The 25,839-nt window shown below is 34.0% G+C and overlaps 3 protein-coding genes across 10 annotated transcripts in view; 2 read left to right on the top strand and 1 right to left on the bottom strand.

The window, feature by feature from the left end:
• The window catches only part of LOC142343916 (cullin-4A-like), a 414,013-nt gene that overhangs the window by 222,859 nt on the left and 165,315 nt on the right, over positions 1-25,839 (top strand). The window lies entirely within an intron of this gene.
• On the bottom strand, positions 736-12,377 carry LOC142352570 (uncharacterized). 8 transcript variants are annotated; one of them, XM_075404876.1, is made up of 4 exons: positions 12,154-12,377; positions 10,652-10,806; positions 8,803-8,866; positions 736-1,178 (listed from the first exon to the last, which is right to left on the bottom strand). In XM_075404876.1, coding segments are annotated over exons 1-4 (309 nt in total). In that variant the 5' UTR covers positions 12,242-12,377; the 3' UTR covers positions 736-1,176. The 8 variants fall into 8 exon arrangements, 6 of the variants coding, with proteins under 6 accessions (XP_075260991.1, XP_075260990.1, XP_075260986.1 ...); XM_075404875.1 differs by having other exon boundaries at positions 8,810-8,866; positions 12,154-12,376; XM_075404871.1 differs by lacking the exon at positions 8,803-8,866 and adding an exon at positions 2,845-3,020 and having other exon boundaries at positions 736-1,123; positions 12,154-12,370.
• On the top strand, positions 13,769-16,747 carry LOC142352646 (MFS-type transporter SLC18B1-like). Its single transcript, XM_075404877.1, has one exon. It carries the CDS (start codon positions 14,977-14,979, stop codon positions 16,462-16,464), a length of 1,488 nt encoding a protein of 495 aa, XP_075260992.1. The 5' UTR covers positions 13,769-14,976; the 3' UTR covers positions 16,465-16,747.

The following is a 25,839-nucleotide window of genomic DNA, read 5'->3' on the forward strand; positions in this document are numbered from 1 at the left end:
TATCTGTGTGTGTGTGTGTGTGTGTGTGTGTGTGTGTGTGTGTGTGTGTGTATCAGAGCATCGCTATCACTAAAACCATATATTAGTGGAACATGCCGCACTCCCCCAGCCCTGTATAGATGATAACTTTGATCCCGAAATTTAATTTTTTCAGTAATAGCCGAAAGACTGAGAGAAGCGCTTTTAAAACAGCCTCCCAGAATGGGCCCGGGGGGGGGGGGTTGCAACAGAATAGATCCCAAGATCCCAACTTATTAATAGGAAAAAAAGATTTTCAAAAAATTTAAATATTCTAATTATTTATGTATCTTGATTCACTCTTCACAAATAGCAATTAAAATAAACGTAATAATCATTGAACACGTTTACCGAGTTCAGAATTTATTGCTTTTCAGCAAAACTTTGCTCAAATTTTTTTTAGACAACGGTTTGTTAAAATCATAAACCAATTTTGTGGAAATTTAAGAAGAGGAGCGACCTAATTCACAGCAAGGTTTATCTAAACTCGTTTTTGGTCAGATTTCTGAACTCAGTTTTTGATGTTTTTATGTATCATTATATATCATTGAGTCAGCGCCCCAGCCTTTAATTAATATTGTGCTAATTTATGGAATTTGGCGACAAAGGGCAAAACATTGTAAAATTACCAAAAGTATAATCGTTCCTTTGTCGCCATAACCCACACTTCAAGGCGCCCTTTTTACAAGCATTAAGACTTTTCGTTGAGGAGTTAGAGAGAAAATGGACCAAATACCGCAATTTTTTTTTGTAGGGGCGCCGGCTGGGAGGGCCTTAGTTAAATAAGCAAATATTCGAGGGCTTTACACAACCCTTTTCTTTCAAATTGGAGTTACAAGTTGTCCAATTTCCAGGTTCGGCCCCACAGACCCGCCTGTAATTCTCGTTCAGAAACATCGCCTCATTTTCTTGCAACCCGGGTGGGTGATAGTGACACGTGACCCAAGTTTTCCCGTTGTTGCGACACTTGGACATTCCACAGCCCACTTTGGTCGTTTTGGCCCAGAGTATCTGGACTACACTGTCAATCTTTGAGGTGCTATTTGGTGATGTGCAGTTTTTGTAGTCTTTATCTTCACCGGGAAAAGAGTAATCCTTCAGCTGACTGTAAAAGTTGTCAAAACCACATTTGGGCTGGCAAAATTTACGAACGTCATTTCCTAAAACTTTTTTTTATAAGTCTGAATAAAAAAAGCAACTTAGTTAGGGTAAAAAAACAGTGGTAAAAAGCGTCCAACAAGTACGCTGGCAAAACGAGTACTTAAAGTAGTCGCTCCTTCTACTTTAAAGCACGTACAGGATACAGCTCTTGCTACGATATAATGATCAGCTACAAACATTCTGACAGTTGAGAAAATTTTGAAAATATCTGAGGTTAATTTCTCCTGAGAAGTTCAAATTTTCATCCTCAAAAACATTTTTGAAGTACAAGAAAATCGAGAAAAATCGAGCTTTTTTCTAAATTGCTGCAAACTTTATATACATTCATAACAAGGAGGCTTGGTTATGTGCGTCTGCATATAACGTTCTGATCTCGCTCAACCAGATTTTCGACTTAATTGTCTGCCAAACGAGGAAGGGATAGAAAAATTCAAAAACCCGAACTACTAAAAACCTTTAATAATGCTTAATTAATGAGTTGATGATAACTGCTATTAAAGAAATAGGCAGACAACAATACCAAATAAAAACACCAAGCCTATTACGATCTAAACTCAATGCCTCTCTGTTTTTTTAAATCTGAATAGCAAAGTCAAATTGGCATCAGATAAAAACTAAATTAGACAAACTTGACTTGCATTTCACCAGAAAAAACATAGGACCAGTCTTTATTGAGAATAAATAACATGTGGACATTTAGACAAAAACAAAAAGGCAAAATACATTTATACTTGAAATCAAATAATTTCAAAGAGATAAAAAACATCAGCTATCAACTGAAAACATTAAATGAGCAAGCTCATTTTTTACCTCCAATAAATCATTGAGACCATTGATTATCCAGATTGTCTTAAGAATATGAAAAGAACAAATATGGGCAAAATCAAAAAATCGATTACTGCAACAAAACGTTGTCGAATGCCTTAAAATCATAATCTGATCACTGAAAACATTAAAAATATCAGCTGCACCTTTTTCAAAACGATCAATGTGATAAAAGTGTCCGAATATAAAAATATTTTTGAAAAGTCATTTTAATTTCGGAGCCGAAAAACCATTCTTCAAACAAACAATGCAATGAAGACAATATTCTAACTCCTTTGAAAAAGGCACCTCTCGGTTTGCTAAAACAACGTTACAAGGTGACAAGAGGGAGACAAAATTTGCAAATTAAAAAACATTAATTTTTTGAAAACAATTTTTCAAAAGAACATAGGGATTAGCAACCCTGTGCTTTCAAAATGAAACAAGATGATATGGTGATATGGACATCTCAAAATAGACCTCATCATTGTAGATGATGATAGTGAAAGCAATTTGTTGGTCAGTAAGACCGGTTAACTGGGAAAAACGTTTTAAATAAGCATATATGGCGCCAAAAATGAAAAATATTATAAATATTCAAAAATTTAGGCAAAATTGTAGCTAAAGGAGTTGTTTCAAACACTTCAGCATCTCTCTTTCATCTTAAAATTCAAAGCAAATGAGACTATCGTTTCTAATTTTATAGTAGTTTTGGCAAACAAGAATAAAATTTTCAAGCAAATTTCGAATATTACGAGAAATGTAATCAAAACAAGTCAAGTCAGCTTTTCGTTCACAAAATTTCTTGAAATTCAAAAAAGTCATTTCAGGTTCATGTTTTACGTTTGACAAAATTTGCACCACTCAAAACTCTGCACAATAAATATATCGGTCGCCAAAAATCGACCGAACAAAAACCCAATTGAGGATATATTTGGTCGGAACAAAGTTGGTCGGAACAAATATAGATCAATTGTAACTTGGAATTTACTGGAGAAATAGTGCGTGGACAGCAGTCTCTTGACCAACAAATCTGTCTAATGTTCAGTGATTTTTTTGTTTATTGGTATTACGCCTTTAACTTATAACACCCTACAATTTATGACGCAAAATCAACTTGATTAATTCAAAAAAAAAATTCTGATTTTGTTTTTATTTTTAAGCCACCATTGCTCTGATGTTTCAAAGTTGGTTTTGCCAACATCTTCTTTCAAGGAGTTTTAAAGCCAGTTGAGGCGACAACAAAAAACGAGTCTAGTTCCTGCTACAACAGTGGAAAAAAAAAGATTTCAGACCTCGTTAGAATAGCTTTCATGCTACTTGCTCAAAAAAGTGGTGATGAGTATTATAAGCAACGAATTGCTAATCTCGAACATTTTCATTAAACCACATTTGGTGGCCTCGCAGAAGCGGAGAAGAGCTGAAAAACGGTTTTGAAGAACCTTATGGCTTTTAATATCACTTGCTGGCCTTAGGTAGGCAATTCAATTTTTCACTCAATTAATAATTTATAAAAATAGGTGGATTGAACATCGTCGGGCGGAATTGAGTTTGTTAATGGTTAACATTTCTTTCTTGTTTCATTTATACTGTCGCATCGTAGCATTGGGTTCCCTATCTCAGTTTCAAAAAGGCTGGAAATTAATGTGCGTTCGGGCATAGTATTTCAACGCATCAATTGAAAAAAGTTTTAAAATAGTTTGAAAACATGTAAACTGTTTTTCCAAGATGTAGATTCTGTTTTATTCACTGGACATAATTATACACCTGCTTAATGAAGAAAATGATCAAGATTTGTCATAACAGCTGCAGTGTTCTCAATTCCGAAAAAAAAGAGAACTTATTATTGTGACCATTTTTTATTCCCAGTTTTCCGGCATTCAAGTGTGAACACCAATACCTAATTAGAAGAGTTGAAAAAATTGAAGAAGTTCAGTGAAAGCGAGTGACAGTCAAATGGAAAACCAGTAGCCTTGTACTCAATACAATAAGCAAGGCAATATGACGAATGTTTAGTGGACAATTACTGGACCAAAGGATGAGAGTAAAAAATTGCTGTATTTTAGCTATTTCTATAAGTTTATATATCCCATAAAATCTTATATGTTCCCATAAACTATTCCTATAGGAACTAATAGCGCAAGTTCTTTTTCCTTGATTCATCAAAAAATTCAGAACTTGTGATGAATAACTCTGGCAGCAAAATGCAAGTCAGTTTTGAAACCAAGAAAATCTTTTTAAAGTACGAAAAAGTAGTTTGAAGAGCCTCCTTACAGGACAAAGTTATGTATATTTGTAGAAAAATTCTTTTTGACTTAAATCAATATATTTTGTTGTTTTCATGTTAGTTTGGTTTTAGGTTGATACAATTTAAAGAATTTTAGTTCTATTGGGGCGCTGTCGTCTTACGCCTCGAAGAGGGAGTTCTAGGGGCATGTTTTTTTTCAATCAATAACTATTGAATAAATTTGAAACAAGAATTGAATTGCCGTACATGCTACAATTTGTATTGACGTGACTGATGAACAAAGTTGCAGAGTGGGTAGCGGTAAAAGAACCCGCAGTTTTTGAGAGAGCGAGAACTTGACGTGAAAACAGTTTCCTCCCAGCAATTGCAAAATTTTGTTAACGTGCTGCTCTTTCAAGCACCCGTTTTAACATTTTTTTTTGCTGTAGAAAATTTACTAAAAATAATTAAAATTTGTTTTGCACGTGTTTCAATGTTTTTGATTATTATAGAGAATTTTAAGCTAATTTGAAGGTTTTTGATTTTATTTGTGGCTTTTTTCCGGCTTGTTTAGTGCTTTTTTGCCAGCTGTTTCAATTTATTGCATTTGTTGGGAATTAAACGTACGCCTGAAATCCAGATCCTTTTTGAATACGAATTGGTTGCATTTTTGCTCATAAAAATCAGTTTACTGTTCAGAAATATAACAAAATAGCTGGCAGATTGCCAGAAAACAGCTGCAATATCTTCGTAGATCTGCAGTCTAAAAAAACAAAAATAAAAGACATACCAAAAAAATTTGTCTTTTCATTGAAGGCTGATATGTTATAATTTGATTAAAAATCTGTATAAGTTTTTGCTGCCTCTATTAGTTGCTCTCTAATAACCTTCATTTAGAGTGACACAAACCCATTTGACCTCATCTCTTTGAATTAAAGTAAATAAAAGTCAATTTCAAAGTGAGGAAGCCCTTTTTGTGAGTGAGGTAAGTCAAGTGTGACCAAAAATTCAATCGAGCAAATGAACAAAAAAACTCGCTCTACTAAGAAGAGCGAAAAGTGACGTCACGCATGCACTTCAGTTGAAATTGCATGAGCGAATGAACAGAAAGCAGATTTTAAGTGGTTTTGAGGTCATATGGTGGCAACAGAAATGGCGACGAAAAAATAAAAAACCAAGAGAAGGCCAATAATTGCCCCAGCTATCGGTGTGCGGCTATTAAAAAATTTTTCAAATATTTTAACTACTTTTTTATTTTGTTCAGGTTTTCTATTTTGACTCAATTTCGAAAAATCTGGGAATTTTTAATGTCAATAATATTGAGCCCTCAACAATTTAATGTTCTTCAGTGCCTCAACTTAAGTTTTCGTTTTTAAAGAAGAATTAATCATACATATTTTAAATTTTCGTTTCAAACTGTTTTTCGGCTGAATTTTTCATTGATATTTGACGTTAGATCGCTTTGGATGCTCAATGCTCTTTGTCTGATAGATGATATTTTTCAGAGGTTAAATTTTTTGCACTGAAGATTCTTCGAGTCGCTTCCCGAATTCTTAAGACTAAGTTTTTTTTAGGATCTGTTAAACCACTTTCAATATGTTTGAAGACATATTGAAATGATTTTGGTGATGCCCTAACAGCAAGTAGAGCGCAAAACTAGTGGTCTCGTGACGTGAATTTTGTTCACTCCTATTTCAAATTAGAGTGAAAAAACCGTGTTTTGAAAAAAAAATGGTTTTCTCTATGCTAGTTTTTTTGTGCATATGCATCAATTGGACCTCAAATTTTTGCTATTTCTTTCAAAGTGAGTTTCCCCTGTCCATTCTAGTTCTGTTCTTTTGTTTATTAAAAAAGTTCTAGGGAATGTGTCAGGACTTGTCCTGCTATGTTTTTAATTTTGCTCGCCAAGAAAAACAACAAAGTGTGAAAAATCTTTAACACTAATTCAACTAAATGAAACATTTGCTGTCAAACAAAAAGTGGCTTCTTGGTAGGTCGTTGTAATTTAGGCGCTGGAAAGAATCTGTTTACTAAGCATTGTTCAGCACTTAAAGCTCTCCGGAATGTTCTGAGTGTTGGAAAACGCGGGGAAAAAACCGATAAAAACTGATGTTGTTTTATCTTTTTCACATGGATAAAGTGAATTTGTTATTTTACATTTTCAAACAATTGAAACATGTATTGGATGGGAAAGTGGCAGAAATAGACGCATAGACATTTTTAAAAATCTGAAAAGTTCAGAATTTTTAAAAAAGCTGTTCACAGAAAGATTGAAAATTATCTGAGTATTTTGTTGAAATGATTTTGATCAGGCCCAAACAGCAAGTAGAGCGCAAAACTAGTGGTCTCGTGACGTGAATTTTGTTCACTCCTATTTCAAGTTAGAGTGAAAAAACCGTGTTTTGAGAAAAAATTGGTTTTCTCTATGCTAGTTTTTTTGTGCATATGCGTCAACTGGACCTCAAATTTTTTTTCTATTTCTTTCAAAGTGAGTTTCCCCTGTCCATTCTAGTTCTGTTCTTTTGTTTATTAAAAAAGTTCTATGGAATGTGTCAGGACTTGTCCTGCTATGTTTTTAATTTTGCTCGCCAAGAAAAACAACAAAGTGTGAAAAATCTTTAACACTAATTCAACTAAATGAAACATTTGCTGTCAAACAAAAAGTGGCTTCTTGGTAGGTCGTTGTATTTTAGGCGCTAGAAAGAATCTGTTTACTAAGCATTGTTCAGCACTTAAAGCTCTCCGGAATGTTCTAAGTGTTGGAAAACGCGGGAAAAAAACCGATAAAAACTGATGTTGTTTTATCTTTTTCACATAGATAAAGTGAATTTGTTATTTTACATTTTCAAACAATTGAAACATGTATTGGATGGGAAAGTGGCAGAAATAGACGCATAGACATTTTTAAAAATCTGAAATGTTCAGAATTTTTAAAAAAGCTGTTCACAGAAAGATTGAAAATTATCTGAGTATTTTGTTGAAATGATTTTGGTCAGGCCCAAACAGCAAGTAGAGCGCAAACTAGTGGTCTCGTGACGTGAATTTTGTTCACTCCTATTTCAAATTAGAGTGAAAAAACCGTGTTTTGAACAAAAATGGTTTTCTCTATGCTAGTTTTTTTGTGCATATGCATCAATTGGACCTCAAATTTTTGCTATTTCTTTCAAAGTGAGTTTCCCCTGTCCATTCTAGTTCTGTTCTTTTGTTTATTAAAAAAGTTCTATGGAATGTGTCAGGACTTGTCCTGCTATGTTTTTAATTTTGCTCGCCAAGAAAAACAACAAAGTGTGAAAAATCTTTAACACTAATTCAACTAAATGAAACATTTGCTGTCAAACAAAAAGTGGCTTCTTGGTAGGTCGTTGTATTTTAGGCGCTAGAAAAAATCTGTTTACTAAGCATTGTTCAGCACTTAAACCTCTCCGGAATGTTCTGAGTGTTGGAAAACGCGGGGAAAAAACCGATAAAAACTGATGTTGTTTTATCTTTTTCACATGGATAAAGTGAATTTGTTATTTTACATTTTCAAACAATTGAAACATGTATTGGATGGGAAAGTGGCAGAAATAGACGCATAGACATTTTTAAAAATCTGAAAAGTTCAGAATTTTTAAAAAAGCTGTTCACAGAAAGATTGAAAATTATCTGAGTATTTTGTTGAAATGATTTTGGTCAGGCCCAAACAGCAAGTAGAGCGCAAAACTAGTGGTCTCGTGACGTGAATTTTGTTCACTCCTATTTCAAATTAGAGTGAAAAAACCGTGTTTTGAGAAAAAATTGGTTTTCTCTATGTTAGTTTTTTTGTGCATATGCGTCAATTGGACCTCAAATTTTTGCTATTTCTTTCAAAGTGAGTTTCCCCTGTCCATTCTAGTTCTGTTCTTTTGTTTATTAAAAAAGTTCTATGGAATGTGTCAGGACTTGTCCTGCTATGTTTTTAATTTTGCTCGCCAAGAAAAACAACAAAGTGTGAAAAATCTTTAACGCTAATTCAACTAAATGAAACATTTGCTGTCAAACAAAAAGTGGCTTCTTGGTAGGTCGTTGTAATTTAGGCGCTGGAAAGAATCTGTTTACTAAGCATTGTTCAGCACTTAAAGCTCTCCGGAATGTTCTGAGTGTTGGAAAACGCGGGGAAAAAACCGATAAAAACTGATGTTGTTTTATCTTTTTCACATGGATAAAGTGAATTTGTTATTTTACATTTTCAAACAATTGAAACATGTATTGGATGGGAAAGTGGCAGAAATAGACGCATAGACATTTTTAAAAATCTGAAAAGTTCAGAATTTTTAAAAAAGCTGTTCACAGAAAGATTCAAAATCATCTGAGTAAAAATTTTTGTGTATGGTTTTTTTTGGTTTTACGATATAATCGAAAAAACCAATCCTCTCCTCCTGATGATAACACTTTTGCATCTCAGAAACTGAAGTCCAAGTACCAATTTTTTGAACAAAATTTTTTTTTGGGAAGGTGTAAATTCCTCAACTTTCAGTTAAAATTGAAAGGTTGGAACAAAAATAAACGGTAAAATTCTTTCCTCGCTTTTATAAAGTATTTTACTTATAGTGTTTGCAAAATAAATAAGTGACATTCCACCAATAGTGTCTTTGTTGTTGCCATGTAGAGCCCCTTGATGTAAGCAATGAATTTTTCCTGTAACATCAGTCTCGTTAACTTCACTATTTTAAATTATGTTGTAAACAAGTAAAGGTGTTTTGCAAAGTATTTTTCCTGCTACTTTATTTCTGAATCAGTTCTTTCTGAGCATGTAACTTTTTGGAAAATTTTTAAGAAACAATATTGATAAAACACCTAGCTACAAATAACTTGCAGTAAGCTATATCGAGGAAAAAATTCAATTTTCCCAGTTTTTAATCGGAATAATCTGAAAACTCAAAAAATCGCCTCTTGGCCTTTTTATGGAAAAGAAAACTAATTTCATATGAAAAAAAATTTCACCGCTTCTATTCCACCGCTTCTATTTCACCGCTTCTATTCATAATGGGAGCCGTGAAAAACAATGATGTTTGATGAACAAAAAGACAACTCTAAATTTTCAGCGCCTTTCCTGCAACAATTTTTGCTGCAAATTATTGTAATTTAAATTTTTCAGGAATTTCTCTTTATATTTTTCGGTGCCCAATAAAAAATAATAACTTTTTCAAGAAATTTCATCAAACCACTACATCGCAAAAAAAGCTTTTTCAATATTTTCTTGTTTTTTTTTTTCTAGCATTTTTCTCAGCAAAAAATGTTTTCTTAGCGTTTCTATGCAGAGCATTCATCATTTGTTAAAAATTTTTCAGCTCTTTTTCAAAGCCAGATTGCGTTGTCATGAAATTTGTTTCAATTTTGTAATTCTGGAGCTCGTACAAAACATTGATTGTTCGTATAGTGCAATTATTGGGGCAAATTAAATTGGACAAAATATGTATTCTCTGCAGATGCTAAAATTTAGTGGGGTCTACTTAGAATGGGCCCTGTAACAGAGCACTGAAAACGTAAAAATTTTGAGAAAAACGCTCATATTTTATTTTCAGTGTTTTGCATTTTGCTACCAATTAACCATGTTAGACCGCAAAAGGAAAAAAGCTGGTTCTCTCATTATTAAAAACAATTACTTTTATTTCAATTTCTTTTTGGTTGGTTTAAAAAAATTAAATTTATATAAGAAAATGTTAATCTTTTGATGCAGTTTTTTTCACTTAAACTTATAGCAGCTATGAACCCGTGGCGGGATTATATTATTGTTTTCTTATGAAAAGTTTGTGTTTTTGAAAAACAATTTTAACGAAAAAAAAATTATTTTGGTTGCTACTTCAAAACCTGTTAACGATTTGTTGGAAGTCGGAAAAGCTGAGTGACCTTCACTGTCGCCATTTACCTTTTTTAATATGTCATAATCTGTTCTAATCTATAATTGTCTTTTTTAGTTTTTAATCTATTTTAATCTATTTTGATATTTTTGCTGTCTACGGTTGCACTAGAAAATGTTTTAAATTCTGTCCTTAAGTTACGGTTAATGTTTTTTGTTTTTGCCATTTTTAACTTTTGTCATTTTCGTTTTTTAACTTTTGAAATCTTTTTAGGGCGTTCAATTAGTCCAAATTGGTTGCTATTGTAATCCACTGATTCCCCTTTCAAAAACGTGAACCTAAGCAATCTTTCTGGGGGGGGGGCTACCACAGGAAAATTGGCAGTTTTGTTTTTTCTCTACTCAACTGTTTTGCTACGAAACTTTGGGCTTTTAGTTATTTGCGAAAAAAAGTTTGCACAGCTTTGCAGTAAATTGTCAAATTTAAATTGAAGAAGGTTGAAGTGAATTATTACTCAGGAAAAAACGGGAAAACATCAATTTCATTGATTTTGGTTGCAACGGACTAAAAAAGTTCCGGATAAAATTATAGCTTCTACGAACGAAAAATCAGTGATGTTAACGAGATATGTTCCTGGTTGTTTGTGTTTCTCCTCAATCTGTTCACACATGGTCTCTGCCTGTAGCTTCCCGGCCTCGTTTCCAGCCTCCCTCGCCATCCCTGTATTCCATTCCAATTCCATCAAGGCTGCATTCACCCGGTGGATATTATGAGCGGCTGAATTTGCAACTGCTTCCCCGTTTTTTTTGGATTCTATTTTTGTTTCCCTTGGTCCGGAAATTGTCATTTTTAAAGCTATGAAAATTGTCAAGATGTTCGGTTTTAGTTAGACAAAAACGACAAAAGCCCTTAATTTTTTTGTTCTGTGTCGTTGTTATGTTCACTTTTCCAACATAGGAAATCGCGGGTATTTAATTCAGGTCTTGGTCATCCTAAACGACCCCGCGGCCGTAGTCAAGAGCGTACAGAACCTCCAAAAATTCCAGGAAAATTGAGTCTTTCCCATTATAGAACCCCCCATGAAATTAGGGCCCTCTTTATGGTATAATTAACATGATTGGCATGGTGGGTGGGTGGGTAGGTGGGTAGGTGGGTGGGTGGGTAGGTGGGTGGGTGGGTAGGTGTGTGTGTGTGTGTGTGTGTGTGTGTGTGTGTGTGTGTGTGTTGTGTGTGTGTGTGTGTGTGTGTGTGTGTGTGTTGTGTGTGTGTGTGTGTGTGTGTTGTGTGTGTGTGTGTGTGTGGGGGGGGGGGGGGGGGGGGCGTTAATGAGAAAGACCCAGAAAATAACTTGCGTTGAGATTTGATAACGTGATACCGGGAATTTTTTTGTGTTAGATTGTTGAGATCTACCCGAGAAAAATTCATACTAGACATCTTACGGGAGAAAAGTTTGTGAATCAGTGGGTAAATCATGTCTGATCCGAAGTTAGTTATTGAAAAACTAAGGGCAAACCAAATAGTCAACGCTCAACGCTTGTTTAAGTTTTTTCTAAAGTCAAAGGTGTATCTTTTTTACATTTTTAATTAATTTATTTGAATAAATCTTGCAAGACCACCATGGTCCTTCTTAACAACTTAGTTTCATTTAAGACATCAAAGTTCAAATGAAACAGGTCATTGAAAAGTTAACGCTTATCTCATGTATTCAGTTTCCTTAGCCTTCTCGTCTTCTTCGACAAACGTTGGAATTTTTTCCACGGACTGCTATTTTACCAAATGGCTGTCCTGCAAAATAGTGCTTGCTATATGTTATATCAATCAAGTCACATAGAGTCGGCGTTCAGAGAAGAAGGGGGTCACCTAAAAGACTTTCCGGATCTTTTCCGTTTGTGCCCCCAGTACGTTATGCACCCCCCCCCCCCCCCCCCCCAGTTACAGAGCAGGTGCCATTACACAATGAATCATTATGCAAATATATGGTTCGTGCGTCTAGGGGAAGCAAATAATATGCGCCCACTAAGCTGGGAGGGGGGGGGGGGGCACCCGAAAGGTCCGACTTTCCATTCTCCAGGCGGGGAAAAATTTTAAACTTTTACTTATAGAAGAGCAGAGGGAAACAGTTTCCTAAAATGGTGTCCTGAAACGAGCAGTAAACGATGATGAAATAGTTGAAGGCGGAGAATAATTGAAGCGATAAAAGTTTAGAAGACATCTTAAAGTTACTGTACTGAAAAAAATGAGCAAATGCTCTGACTTCTCAAAACTGACTTCTAATCATGTCTCTATTTCTTGATGACCTAAAAATGCATTATGTATCATCAGAGGCACCAGAGTCGACGCCCCCAGTTTCAAATTATATGTTGTTATATAACACGTTACTATTTTAAATATAGCACGTGCACCTGGGGGGCATAAAAAATATAAGCCCACTAAGCTTTAGTTGGGGCGAAACAAAATATATCCTATTTTTTTTTTTTCGTTTTGCGATCTTAATACATCGGAGAGAGCTCTTCCAATCGGAATTTGGGATCTATTCTGCTTGCCCCCTCCCCCCGCAGTGTTTTTCACGACCCCTCCCCCCACTAGTGTCAACTTATATATTGTTATATAGCACGTAACTGTGTAGAACATATCACGCGCGTTTAGTGGGCGTAAAAGATATAAGCCCACTAAGATGGGGGGGGGGGCAAAACAGAATAGATCATGAATTCGCTTGCGCGTTTTTGCCGCCCGTTAGCAATTATTACCATAAAGGGAAAATTGGCGAAATACAAAAATGTTGGTATTAAGTCATTTAAGAGGTTATTAAAGGACATTTGAGTAAGTAAAATCCAATATCCTTCAATGTACTAATGTATCGTGGAAATGTAATCTATTATACGGCGGACTGTGGAAGGGTATAAGAGAAAAATATTACAGATTCAAAAATACAGTTGTACTTCACAGCAAATGGGTCAAAACCATTAAATAGAAAACGCAAAAAAAAACTTTCAATAACATGCAAGTTTTGATATTTTCATCTTATAATTCAACAGAGGTCGTCATCGCAGCTTGCCACCGAAATTAGACACTAAAACAAAATTTTTCTGTGTTTTGAGTTCTTAAAAGCCACATAAAATAATAAAAAGAAAACAAAATTCCATATATGCCTGTCTAACTATGAGATCGGAATTGTCCGGTGTTCAAAGCTGCTCACTGCCGTTTCTGTGAAACGAAAGTTGAAGAACAACAGCTTCTGCTAAATTTGAAAAGATTCCAAATATTTGTTGTCTTTGTTTTCTCAAAAACTAATTAGCGTATTTCGGCTCCTGGATCTTTTTTGTTTGTAACCCTGCCTCCAGTACGTTATGCGCCCCCAGTTAGAGAGCACGTTCCATTACATAGTAAATCATTATGTAAAAATATGGCACGTGCGTCGGGGGGATGCAAATAATATGCGCCCACTAAGCTGGGGGGTGGGGCACAAACGGAAAAGATCCCAAGTCCTGTCTGCTAACCCAAGAAAGTTTTTAGAGATTTTTGCCAAATGTAGAGATATCTGTTATCCACGCTCCCTGTTTAAAAAAAAATATGAGAAATTTTATAAAAATTTGTTGGAAATCTTATTTTTTTCTTAAATGTAAGTACAACACATGAACTATTCCTTTTCCGTAAATCATATAACGAAACACGAATCTCATCTATTAATATAAGGTGTGAGGAATGGGCATGGGGCTTTTTGCATGTACCCCTGTATATACTCAATGTTTGGTACGCTGTTGGTGGGTTCTAACCTATACCCAACGTAGCTCTCAATGGTACGCCGAAGGGGGACTCGATTGCTATTTAAATTTCCCATTGTTTGGTACGATAATTTGAGTTGCTATGTTCCCCACCCTGATGTTATTTTGGGCTCCGCACAGAATTCTATACTAAGCTGTAGAAATTGACTGATTTGGAACACAAATTGAGGTTTTGAGGTTCTATTGGTTCCCGGTCTTCGTTCGTTTGCCACGAGACAATTATTTCATTTCTGAACACTCTCGACTCCCTCAAATGAATTATAGAAATGCCTACAGCTTGACAAATGCCAAAGGTTTTGTTTTTAGTTTATCCTTATTAAAAAACGGTCGTGTGCCCGAATTACCTAAGTTTTCCCAGGCTAAAACTTTTCCTCCTCAAAATTTTTCCAAGCAGGTGTGCGCTCAAAGATATCCTAATCAGAAATTGTTTGAAAATGATCGGATAAAATTAAGTGAAGCAAATTTTGCACTTAATTTAGTTTTTATTTATAGACCAAAAGTTAACTTAAACTACTGTACGACACATTTTCAAAGAAAATTCATAAATGGCTGAAGGCTTTACAAGACTATTTTATCAGGAATGTAAACCTTGTTTGAAATGTCTGTCAAGTTCAGCTGGTTAGAGGTTTTTCTTTTACACTTTCACAAACGGTCGGCAAGAAAGCTTTAATTTCGATTAATCTTCACCCAATATTTATAACTAAAACTACTGAAATTTCAGTTAGTTCTATTTTTTTCATTTCATGAAACGTAAAACTTCAAACCACCATGAATATTTTGATTTAGATATCGTGCCAGATATTAGCCATATTACCATAATCTTATACACCCTAGATATTTCACATTCTCCAATCAAATAAACAATTTGTCCTTCTAAATAATTGTACAGAAACACAACTTACATTTCAAAACTAGCATTAACATTTTAAACCAAACAATAAATAAGCTGTCAGTTTTGTAACAAATACTTTTCGATTGAGGTTAATTAAAGTTCTTATTTGCTCAATTTTGTCATTTCGACGACCTTCGAAAGAGAATTTCAAATTCAAAATCACCATTTGTACGGCAGAAATAACATTTATTATCTAAATTTTCAGAGAAGATATCTATTTTTTTTAAAAAATTTATTGAGTCTATACCATCAATCAGTATTTAATCTGTGGATATGGAGGATTATTCCGAGAACCGGAGTTACCGTTGTCGCGAGATTTTGACAGTTATTTTGGCATTATCGTATCAATTTCTATTCGGCATTTATCTCACAATAACCGAACCCTTATTCCCTTTAAACGCCGACGAAAAGGGAATATCCCGAACAGTGGTCGGGCTAATTTCGGGAAGTTCGGACATCGCTTCGGCTCTATGCGGGCTCTTATTCCCTCAAATTGTTCATTTGATTAACATGAAAACATTTTTCTGGATAGGTTTGGGTTTATTAGCATGCTCTAACCTCCTTTTTGGGCTTATAACCTTTATAAATGTTAACGCTCTCTACATAACAAGCGCATTAATTTTGAGAATTTTAATCGGAATCGGTTATTCGGCTTGTTGGGCGTCACTTTTCCCAATTCTGCTGGCTATTTACCCCGAGCGGACTGGGCTGATGTCGGGTTTAACCGTCATAGCTTTCGAAAGCGGGTCAATTTTAGGGCCAATCGCTGCAAGTGTGTTTTACAAAATTCACGGCTTTTCCTTGCCTTATTTGGTTACGGGATCGTTAGGCTTAGTGGTCACTGTAATGTGTATTTTGTTCATGCTTCCTCAACACAAATACCGTTCAGATAAGTCTCGAAAGCGGCGAGAAAACCGAAAGATCGCCAAGCCGAAAAATACTTCGGAGGGACAACCGCTGGTTAAAAGCCAGGATTTTTCAAACAGTAGCCAGAAAAACAGTCGATTGATGATGAAAACTGTGTGTACGTCTTCAAAAATTGCAATCTGTACAATTCCATACGCTATTAATTATTCATTACTTGGAGTTTTAGCCGTCTTTTTTTCGCCATTTCTGCTGAACGTGGTCGGGGTTGAACAAACTTCGGTTGGGCTTTATTTCATACCCCACGCAGTTTTAGCCCTAATTTTTTCACCTCTAGTTGGCTATTTAGTTGACTTGAAGTTTAAATGGACAATATTTTTCATTTCACCAGTTTTGGGAATTTTGGGGTGTTTATTACTCGCGGTGTTATTGTTTTATTCTGGGCATTATTCGAACGTTTTTCTGTTTTCTGGGCTTATTTTGGCGAGAGGTGTGAGCTATATAACCGGATATGTAGCTGGTCTAGTGATATTGCACGACGTATTTGAGCAAGAATTAGCAACTTCAAGCGCTTCCGAGTATCGTTTCCTAATGTCGGCGTGGACAAACACCTGGTCAAAAGCTGGGGTGACTTTCGGAAGTATTTTCATTGGCGGGTTCGTGTTCGATTTCTTGGGCTATAAAGGCGCGATTGCGTTTGAATGTGGTATGTTTACGTTATCGATAATTTTATCGGTCGTATCTTACTGGCTGGTTTCTGTGAAAGGGGGTGATTCGAAATCGAGATACCTGAAAAATGGTTATGAGTTAGGTCAAAGAAAGGAAACAGGAGAAAAGATTGAAAGGGAAAGAGCTGATGAGCAAGATTCTCTCTTGACTGAAACTTATGAGACCTGAAGAATTGAAATAAACTTTTTAATTAGCTTTTGATCAATTAATTCTAAGTTATATCATCCATACGATTTATGTTTAAATTGCAAAGTTGGATATTTTTTTTAAAGCTCATGTGTCTGAAATTGAAGATACGAACTAACTTTGACGAACTGAAAATCATTTTACAAGTCAAAAAAATTTATTTTGCGTGACGAACTTCATAATTGCACGCGACTTGATTTTGAAGTAGCGAACAAACTAATTTACTGTGAAAAGTACATTACTGTGAATTTACTGGAAACTGAAGTCGATCAAATTATTATTTTTTCCTCACCCAGGTTGAGGTGGCCAGACCGAAGTGACCCCTGATCAGACGAGTTTCGAGCGCACACATGTTCCCGGGGCGCTCGAACTACATGGTCTGGAAAAAAACTTTGAGCGCACTTTCGTCTGGACAATGGTCTGGATCTTGTCTGATCAGGGGTCACTTCTGTCTGGCTACCTCAACCTGGGTATTGTTTGGTTTCAAAGACGACATGAGGGTACAGATTTTCAGTAAACATAAATCCATGCAATGCGTTCATCTTCAGTATGGACATACTCGCTTAGGGACTTTAACCTGGGTGATATCTGGACACGTTTATTGCTAAGAAATTTTTTTTCATTGATATCTTACTGTTTTATGTATTGTCATGTATGTTCGTGCAATACTTTCGTTATTGAAGATCTGCAGAGATCATCCATGCATATGGTCTGGGACAATATTTCGAGCGCACTTTAGTGTGGACAATGGTCTGGAACTCGTCTGGACAATGGTCTGGAACTTGTCTGATCAGGGGTCACTTCGGTCTGGAACTCGTCTGATCGGAGGCGGCTTCGTGCGCACTTCGAGCGCACAATGATCTTCGAGAGCACACTCGTCTAATCAGAGGTCATTTCGGTCTGGGACGGTCTGATCAGAGGTGCCACTTGTCTGGGACGGTCTTTGCGGATCATTATGCGGATCAGTGACCTTAAAACTATACACTGGGAGGGAATTTTAGTTCAAAATTTACAGCAACAAAATTATAAAAATGGATTGTTTTTCAGCCGTGCGGTTTTGGATTGAATTCTGGCTTTGTCCTTCTTTTTAAAATAATGTTAAATTTTTACGTAGCAGATACAAAAAAAAAATCTGTTTTCATCTATAAGCGCAATTAATGAGAGGTTCTTTTCATGTTCAAGTGAGGTCCACTGAATGAATATTATGTTTTCTGAGTAACGCTTCTGATTTTCATGACTCCGACAAAGTGGATTTGCAACATTTAGTGGATTTTTAATTTGGCCAGCATTGGTCTTCTCTTTTTGGGCTTATGACTCATTCACAATAATCGAAGGTCTTATTAAAGATCTAATGAACTAATAAAGAACAAATATACTTACAATTGATACATAATGGTGTTGCGCTACCATAACTCGATAATTATCCAAAAATCTTCATTTTTTGATATTTTGACTTTATGTCAATTTAGCTATTTCGGTAAAATTTGGTGCAACTGTTTGTTTCAATAGACGAGCAGCCATAGCAAGATTTTTGTTTTGCTAATTACAGACCAGAATAAGTTCAAATCAAAACTCATTTTTTGACAAAAATGAAATAAAGTGCAAGTGAACGTCTGTGTACATACTTTTTAATCTCAGCGAAAACCTTATGGATGTTTTGGCTTCAAAATTAATTGCGGAAAATTGTTGGTGATTTTTTGAGTTCGTACTGCTTATATTCGCTGTTATTTTGTATTCTTTTGACTAACTTTTTTAGTTGAAAAATGCGGTTGTTACGGCCTTTTGCTTCAAAAGAAGTTAATAATTTTTAGAATTCATTTTTTATGTATCTTTTTCTGTCACTTTGTTTTTTATCGTTATCTTAGCAAACAAAGAAGTCGCAACTTCTTCAAAATGAACTATAATATGGTCTTCATTGCTGTTTTATCGATTAAGAAGAAGATTTTTGGCTTTGATACTGCAGGTTTTCGTAAGCTTTCTGTTTATTTTCGGGTTTTTTTATAAGGCTCTCTTTCATTGTCTTGTCATATAACCACATCAATGAGACATCAAATTTCACATTAAATGCGTCATTGTAGGCGCAGTTGGTTTTATTTAGAGTCTAATATCCGAATTTAATAGATTGTGATTTTATGGGCTTCGACACCACTCTCTCACAAAATTTTCGTTTTTTGTCTTTAATAGTTCTTTTTTAATTGTTTGACATTCGGGATATTGACTGTTCTCAACAACTTTCTATGCGAAGTAAATTGAAGCTATTTATTTTTTCAGATTATAGCTAATGATTTTCATAACCTCGAATTTAATTCTTCTACAAAAATAAAAACGCAATTTTTAACTTTGCCCTATTTGTTTCTCTTTGTCTAGATGTTAACAATAAAGACTGGTCTCATATGTTCACTGGTGAAACAGAGGCCCGCTTTTGTTTGGTTCAGTTTTCATCTGACGTTTTTTTGACTGTTATTGTTTAAAAATGTACAGAAAGCTGAAAGAATAGATGCTTGAGTTCTTTTCGTAGTTAATTCTTGGGTTTTTTGGTTTTGTGGTATTTCTTTTTTTAAGTCGTCCTAATGATAAACATTATCGGACTTTTTTTGAGAACTTTTTGTAAATTTGTACAGTGGTTTAAATTTAAAGCGTTTTTAAAATGGATACATCTGTTCGATTTTTTGAGAGTTTTCGGTCTCTTCCTCTTTTGATTGACTATTAACACTGCAGTGTTGTTGGTTGAGTTTGGGAAAGGTATCTGGGAAGGGACACTGCAGAGCGTCCTTGAGCCAATTATGTTTATGGATACATACAGTGAAAAATATAAATTGGAACATTTAGTTAAATTTATCAAGATAGGATTCACAGCGAAAAGTGATAAGCCTAAAAATCATTACTGGTTCTGTATAAAAAAACTGCTGTAATCGATATTTTGCTATTAAAGTGTAAAATTTCTTCGTGCCAAGTCATTTTTGCTGTAAACTATAGCACGGCGTTTTTTTAACGTCTAGTAACAAAATGTTCTGCTGGTGAAACTGAAAAACATTTTTTTATTCGACGGTAATTTGATTGCATAGCTACCACATTGCGTCACTTTTCAAACGGATGGATACTGATTGCTATCTCCTTTTTTTCTGCTAGTTTTTTGAGAATCTGTCAATTTAGATGAATCGAATCGTTAATGATAGTCTCTTTGGTTTAGCGTTTAACACAAGAGGGTTGATCGATTTTTTGAACCCATTTTCTGGCTGAAATTTTTGCTGTTTTCTTTCGAAAACTCTTCTTTCTTTCGTTTTTTTAAATTGCACAAACATGCTTCCTTGGAACAATTTATTCAAATTAGCCATTAGAGCAAACATAAAAACAGTTGACTTGTTCACTTAGATGAGGATGGTTTTCTAGAAATTGTTCTGGAACAAAAATTTAGACGGCTTTTTGAGAAATTAAATCAAAATTTATCCTGTTTTTAAATGTTTCTGTAATATAGAATTTGGCTAGCAGATTCACTGCTAGGCATCAATCTTTTTTCTGTAGAAAAATTTTAGTGCCAATAAATTTTTCTTAATTTTTGATTTTTAAGGCGCAAATTTGATCAAATTTGCTTTTCAGTTCAAATTTTTTTCGGGAAATTTGGACTCCGAATTCTATATGCAACTTTTTCTCGTTGATGTTTCAATGTTCCTGAAAACTTTTCAAGTTGTTTGTTATTTTACTGAAAAATTGTGAAGACACAACCAAAATTAAGCTTGTTTTGTTTGTGTTAATATATTTTGCTGGCTCGCAAAATTTTCAGTTTTGGTGTACAATTTGATGCGCACCTAGATATCAACACACAGTACATTCGCATGAACTGTGTCAACAATTAGTTCATTTTGTATTCCACTTTCTCAGTTTTTGAATCCAAAAAGAAGAACTTAGCTTAATTTTTCAGAAAAACTTAATTAAATTTTTGATCTGCAGTTTGATCGATAGTAAGGATTTTTGTACAGGCTCCTTTTTTTCAGTTCCACTAATTTTGTTGTTAATTTTTTAGAAAAAGTTTTTGAATTTCATCTCTATTTTATCTCAGTACTTTTTCGGGCTATGACACTTATCAAACAATTGGATCTATTCTGTTTCGGTCCCTACCCCAATGTGTTTTACGCCCCCACTTACAAATCATATGTTGTTTTACAGCACGTTACTATGTAAGACAACAGCACGTGCGCTTGGGAGTGTAAAAAATATGAGCCCACTAAGCTGGGGGGGGCGAAACAGAAAAAATCCAAATAATTTTTGGTTTCTATCATACGTCGTGTTGTTAAGCCTACAAAAAAACACTGTGTTTTTTGTCGGGTACGTTGTTGGAAAAAAATCACTTTCAACATATTTGCCAACAATGGATTTTTATTCCTAATTTTTAGCGTTTTTTAATATTTTGCAGTTTTTGCAAACTTGTAAACGCTTGTTACTGTGCTTTAATTTTGTTTAATGAAACAGTGGTCTCAAATTGTCCTGGTGGAAAAGATTTTTCATAGTTCCATCCATAAAAAGATGTTTGTAGCCTTATAAGGTGGCGCTTCCGCATATCAAAGGTTTCTAGATTGCATAGTCTTGTATAAAATGTTTAGTTTAATTGATTACGCTCTACATTTTCGAGTGTGACGTATCTAAACACTCTTTACTTGCCTGACGTTTAAATTTCAATTAAAAAATTTTTAAAACAAGGATTTTTTTCAATCAAATTGTTTAATAGAACCAATTGATCTTTTACTGAAGAAACAAACGAAACCTCAAGCATTGCTCTATAAGAACTCCAGTAACCAAGAGACATGTCATCATTATCACTTTTTACTATCTACAAAGACTCTTTTCTTTTGCAAATTGAAATTTGCAACATTTGCATTTTTTTCTTCAGTTCCACGTAATAGTGTGCTGTTTTGGCATTTGTTTTTAAATAAAAAATTAAGTAAAGAACTGTTGCGCACAAAATTGTGCTGGCCATAATAACTTGAAAAAAAAAGAAACTAGAACCATGATTAAATCGTACGCTAGATCAGTGCTGTTTCATTTTGAACTCCAAATCTACGTGCCCCTAAATTTACTTCTACTGAACCATGTTTGATATAACAAGGAGGCTCGTTAATGTACGTTCGTACATGATGTTCCGAGCCGAGCTGATCTACATTTTTGACCTAATTGTCAATCAAATGAAGAGATAAAAAAAGATGTTTGAGTTTAAAAGTCGTTTCACATCCAATCTACTTATTGGACTACATAATACAACGCCTCATTAAATATCTCATAAGATCTGCCATTAAAAAGACTACGAGAAAAAAAAACAAAATATGCAAAACTAAAAATTTAACGTCAAAAAATCAATATCTAAATGTAAAAGCACCTAGTAAACAAGTTCAAACTGCAATCAGATGAAGCCTTAACTGCACAATTTTTCTTTTACATTAACTATATAGCAGATTGGTTTTTTCCCTAATGAGACTAGGTAACCAGTAAAAAAGAAAAAATAAGGAAGCGAAATTCAAAAATCTATCAACATTTTTTAAAGCAAATAACTTCAAACGTCTTTAAAATCATTAGCTTTTAGCAAGTTAATTCTCAATAAACTTACTAAAAAGTCATTACAAAACTGATAGGAACCGTCTTTGGTTAGACTACGCCATAAAAAAGAACTAGATATGCAGAAAAAAAATTTCAAACAATCTGCGAAAACACAAATTATTGAAGCCATTAAAATCATTAGCTATTATCTATATATTGTTTTTTATTTCAATTGTTTTCAGTACTAATTGAGCTAAAATTGTACTGAACGCTTAAATAGTTTCATTTGAGCCTAATTTGAAAAAAATGGGCTCTGTTATTACGCGAATGTGGTAAAAGAGAAAAATGAACACAAATTTTGACCACTCATAAAACATTTACATATTGTCCCAGAAACAAAACATCAATTACGACATGAAATCAATCAAAAATTTAAATTTTTAATTACCAGGAGTTTGATGAGGATGAGAATATATCTCTCAATGATGAGAATAAGTCAAAAGTTGACGAAATGAATAACAAAAACTATACAAAAAAAACTATACAAATGACAAAATGAAAAAATGAAAAAAACTTTAAGATTATTCGTTATAAACTGAATGCATAGAGTAATGTCATTCGTTCATTCCTCAATTAGAAGCTTATGAGACCTCTCATAATCTTACGACTGCATAAAAATTAGAATACAGCAAATTCTATAAAAATGAGACAAAGGTGTCGGAGCCATTAAAAAGTTATCCTTTCAGAACAAATGTATCTCTTTTCAATTAATTTTCTGACAACAATAGAATTTTGCGTTCTTTAACTCTAAGGCTTCAAAATATCAATAAATATGAACGAATATTTTAAAACCACCAAATGTTTGAGAAAACCCGTAGTATCAGCGACATTAATATCAATGGCTTTCAATGCAAATCAGCCAATACGCTACGTTATGCCTAGATGAGAAACAAAATGCTGTTTAGTGTTGAACAGTCTTCACTAAGACATCAGATTAAGTCTTGTGACTATGAACACAATAACATTAACAGGCAAAAACCAAAAATTCATTGGAAAAGTGGGAGGAGAAAGTGTCGAAGCGATTTAAGTCAGCGGCTCTATCTGAAAACTTTGTCCTTGATTCTTTTAACGTCTTCTTTGAGCCAATGGGAACTAAAAACATCAGAATAATGCAACAAGACTCCTAAAGGAAACAAAATTACGAAAAAATATCCAAAAATTTAAAAAATATATATAAAAACTCGTCGGATCGAAGTCGTAAAACCAATAATTGAAGATAAAACAGCTAACATGATTATTTTGGTTGCAGTATAAAACGGGGTTACTGTCATTACTCAGTCCGAGTTAGATTTTGCAGAAAAATGTTCGCTTTAAGATCGGCTAATCTTCAAAAAAAAAATTCCAAAAATTATTTATATAGTCTTAACAGCCACTTAAAACACTATATATGTTCACTTAATGCTCATCAGGAAGACTATTGCAGTTTTAGTGAAGGTGTCAATGGCATGGTACTTCAAAAAATAAACAAAATCTTGGATAGAAATTCAAAATTTTATTAAAATATCAACGAACACTCAGAGTCGAAGCCAAAAAAATTTGAACGGTTCCTTGAAAGCTAATTTTCTGTTCATTAGGAATCATTGGATTGCAAATGAGGTTTGTCATTAATGGAACCTCAATATGAAAAGTGACTACTCACTAGGTGACTTAAGAAAACAAAAAACTGAAAAGTTTTCTAAAAAAACAGCTCTCAGATAGAATTCGAACATTTTGATAGTAAACTTCCTTCTGGGACCAGAACTTGTTTTTTATCGCCTTTCCTCTATAAGGAACCTAACAATGATTCATTTTGTAGCATGAAAGGTAATTTTGAATTAAAATTTTCATAGAAAACATGTTAAATCGAACAGAAATTACGCTAAAAGTGATCAAAAGTGAACCACACACCCTGTGTTCACATGAAACTTTAAACCTCGATAACTCCACGAAAAGATCGAATTTCAAAAAGATCATTTGAATTCGGATTCTAAGCTGGACAAGCTTTTTAATGCTGCCACTCACATTTCTCTACGATGAATATATCGATCGGCCAAAATTGTCTGAACAAAAACCCATTTGAGTATATAGTTCCTCCCCCCACAAGTGGGGTCGGAAAAATTAACACAATTTTGCGTTGAAAACAGAAATCATATGAACCATTTCCTATGCATCGTACGCACACTTTTCGACTGCTCGTTGAAGCTTTATCTGTCAATTTATCATTGACAGGTAATTTTAGAGGGTTCCAACAGTTGTTAGAAGCAAATTGTTGTTAACAGACCACACTAAAACATTTAACCATTGAACAAAACAATAAATTGTGCTATCAGTTAAGCAGTCAAAATTTGCTAACTTGTGGTCAACGAAATTGTTAGAGTGTCCTCTTTGTTTATTCAATTTCTTGCACTTTGGGGAGCATATACTTTTTCTCATCTCCATATTTAACGAAACTTGTGTGATGTTGTGAAAAAAAGATTTATTTTTCGTTTTTTCACAATTTTCACAACTTTTTGTTGAAATTTGTATTTATAGGAAGCTATCCATTGGAACTCATCACAAACTAAAACTTTCTTTGTTAACAAATAGCAGCAATTCTTTGACATCTAAATGGTTGAAATGTATTTTGAATCAATCAATTATGAAGTACAAAATCAATCAAATAGATTTTTTAAACTTTTGGCATTAAGTGAATTTAAGCATCAACAAATGAAGTTGTCGATAATGCAGAATAGAACTCTCCGCTACCAAAGATTACCTTCGGTCCTCTCTAACCCAATTACCAGGTTACAAATATTTTATCGAAGCATATCTAAAGCTTGAAAGGAATCTCGTTGCTGTAGGTTGGTAACCCTCAAAAGAGGCTCAAGTTCAAGCAATGAAAAATAATTAAAATCAAATATATAATTAATTTCTATCGAACTCAATAATTCGTGAGATCAAAATTGACAAAGAGTTAAATATTTCAATATTTTGTGTTCCTGGATTTTTTCTAGATTAATTTTTATTTTCAGCATTTGTTTCCAGACTCGTCGAATAAACTATGTTTTGTGGTTTTTCTTCTGAGAATAGTTATATTTGTTTTTTTTGCTTCATATTTCGAAAAAAAACATTGAATACATTGAATTATTTTGAATACATTGATTTATTTTTGTCATATGACGCGACACTTGGGTTGTAACTTATTTGAATAGTTTTTCTAAAAATCAGTAAGCTTGAAGTTTATAGAATTCCTTATAATTGTTTCAAGATGCAGTAGAATTTGTATAAATAAAATTTCTATGAGTCGGCTCATATTTCCTATGATTCATGTAATACAGCATTATTTAACTTGAATTTCATTTAAAAACTAAAAGTTGAGCGGGGATCTTTTTTTTCAAAAACTAGATGAGAAATATGAGCTCTCTTTTTTGCCAAATTGATAAAAATTGAGTAATCGAGCAAATTGAAGATAACTGAAGATCAATTTTCAAAATCAGCCAATTTGAATTTCGTCATACCTTGGCGGCGTGATGAAAATAGCAATCAAACAGCAATCTATAATACTTAACCCTTACGTTTGATTCTGTTTCAAATTAGCGTTCATAACTTTTGAAGGGACAAATTTACCCTGGTTGTTTTGTAAACAAAACTCCCACGCACGTTATGTCTCATGAAATTCATTCAAAGTTTCTTAGTCATAAAAGCGTTGCATTCACCTGGACTCAAAAGTAGAAAACGGAGCTGAATTTTAAGGAATAGAAAATTTCAATAAAATCATAAAAGCAAATTTGTACAGACCAATATTGACGTTTT

This window comes from Convolutriloba macropyga, chromosome 1 (assembly GCF_964194025.1).
Source record: "Convolutriloba macropyga chromosome 1, txConMacr16.3, whole genome shotgun sequence".
NCBI classification, from domain to species: domain Eukaryota; kingdom Metazoa; phylum Xenacoelomorpha; order Acoela; family Convolutidae; genus Convolutriloba; species Convolutriloba macropyga.

Coding starts and splice junctions, on each gene's coding strand:
- LOC142352570 (XM_075404871.1), bottom strand. CDS start 12,241: ATGTCTTCTAAACTTTTATCGCTTCAATTATTCTCCGCCTTCAACTAT. Junction 10,807..12,153: donor GTTTCAGGACACCATTTTAG/GAAACTGTTTCC, acceptor TTGCAAATTCAG/CCGCTCATAATATCCACCGG. Junction 1,124..2,844: donor ATTGTGCAGAGTTTTGAGTG/GTGCAAATTTTG, acceptor CAACTTTTACAG/TCAGCTGAAGGATTACTCTT.
- LOC142352646 (XM_075404877.1), top strand. CDS start 14,977: ATGGAGGATTATTCCGAGAACCGGAGTTACCGTTGTCGCGAGATTTTG.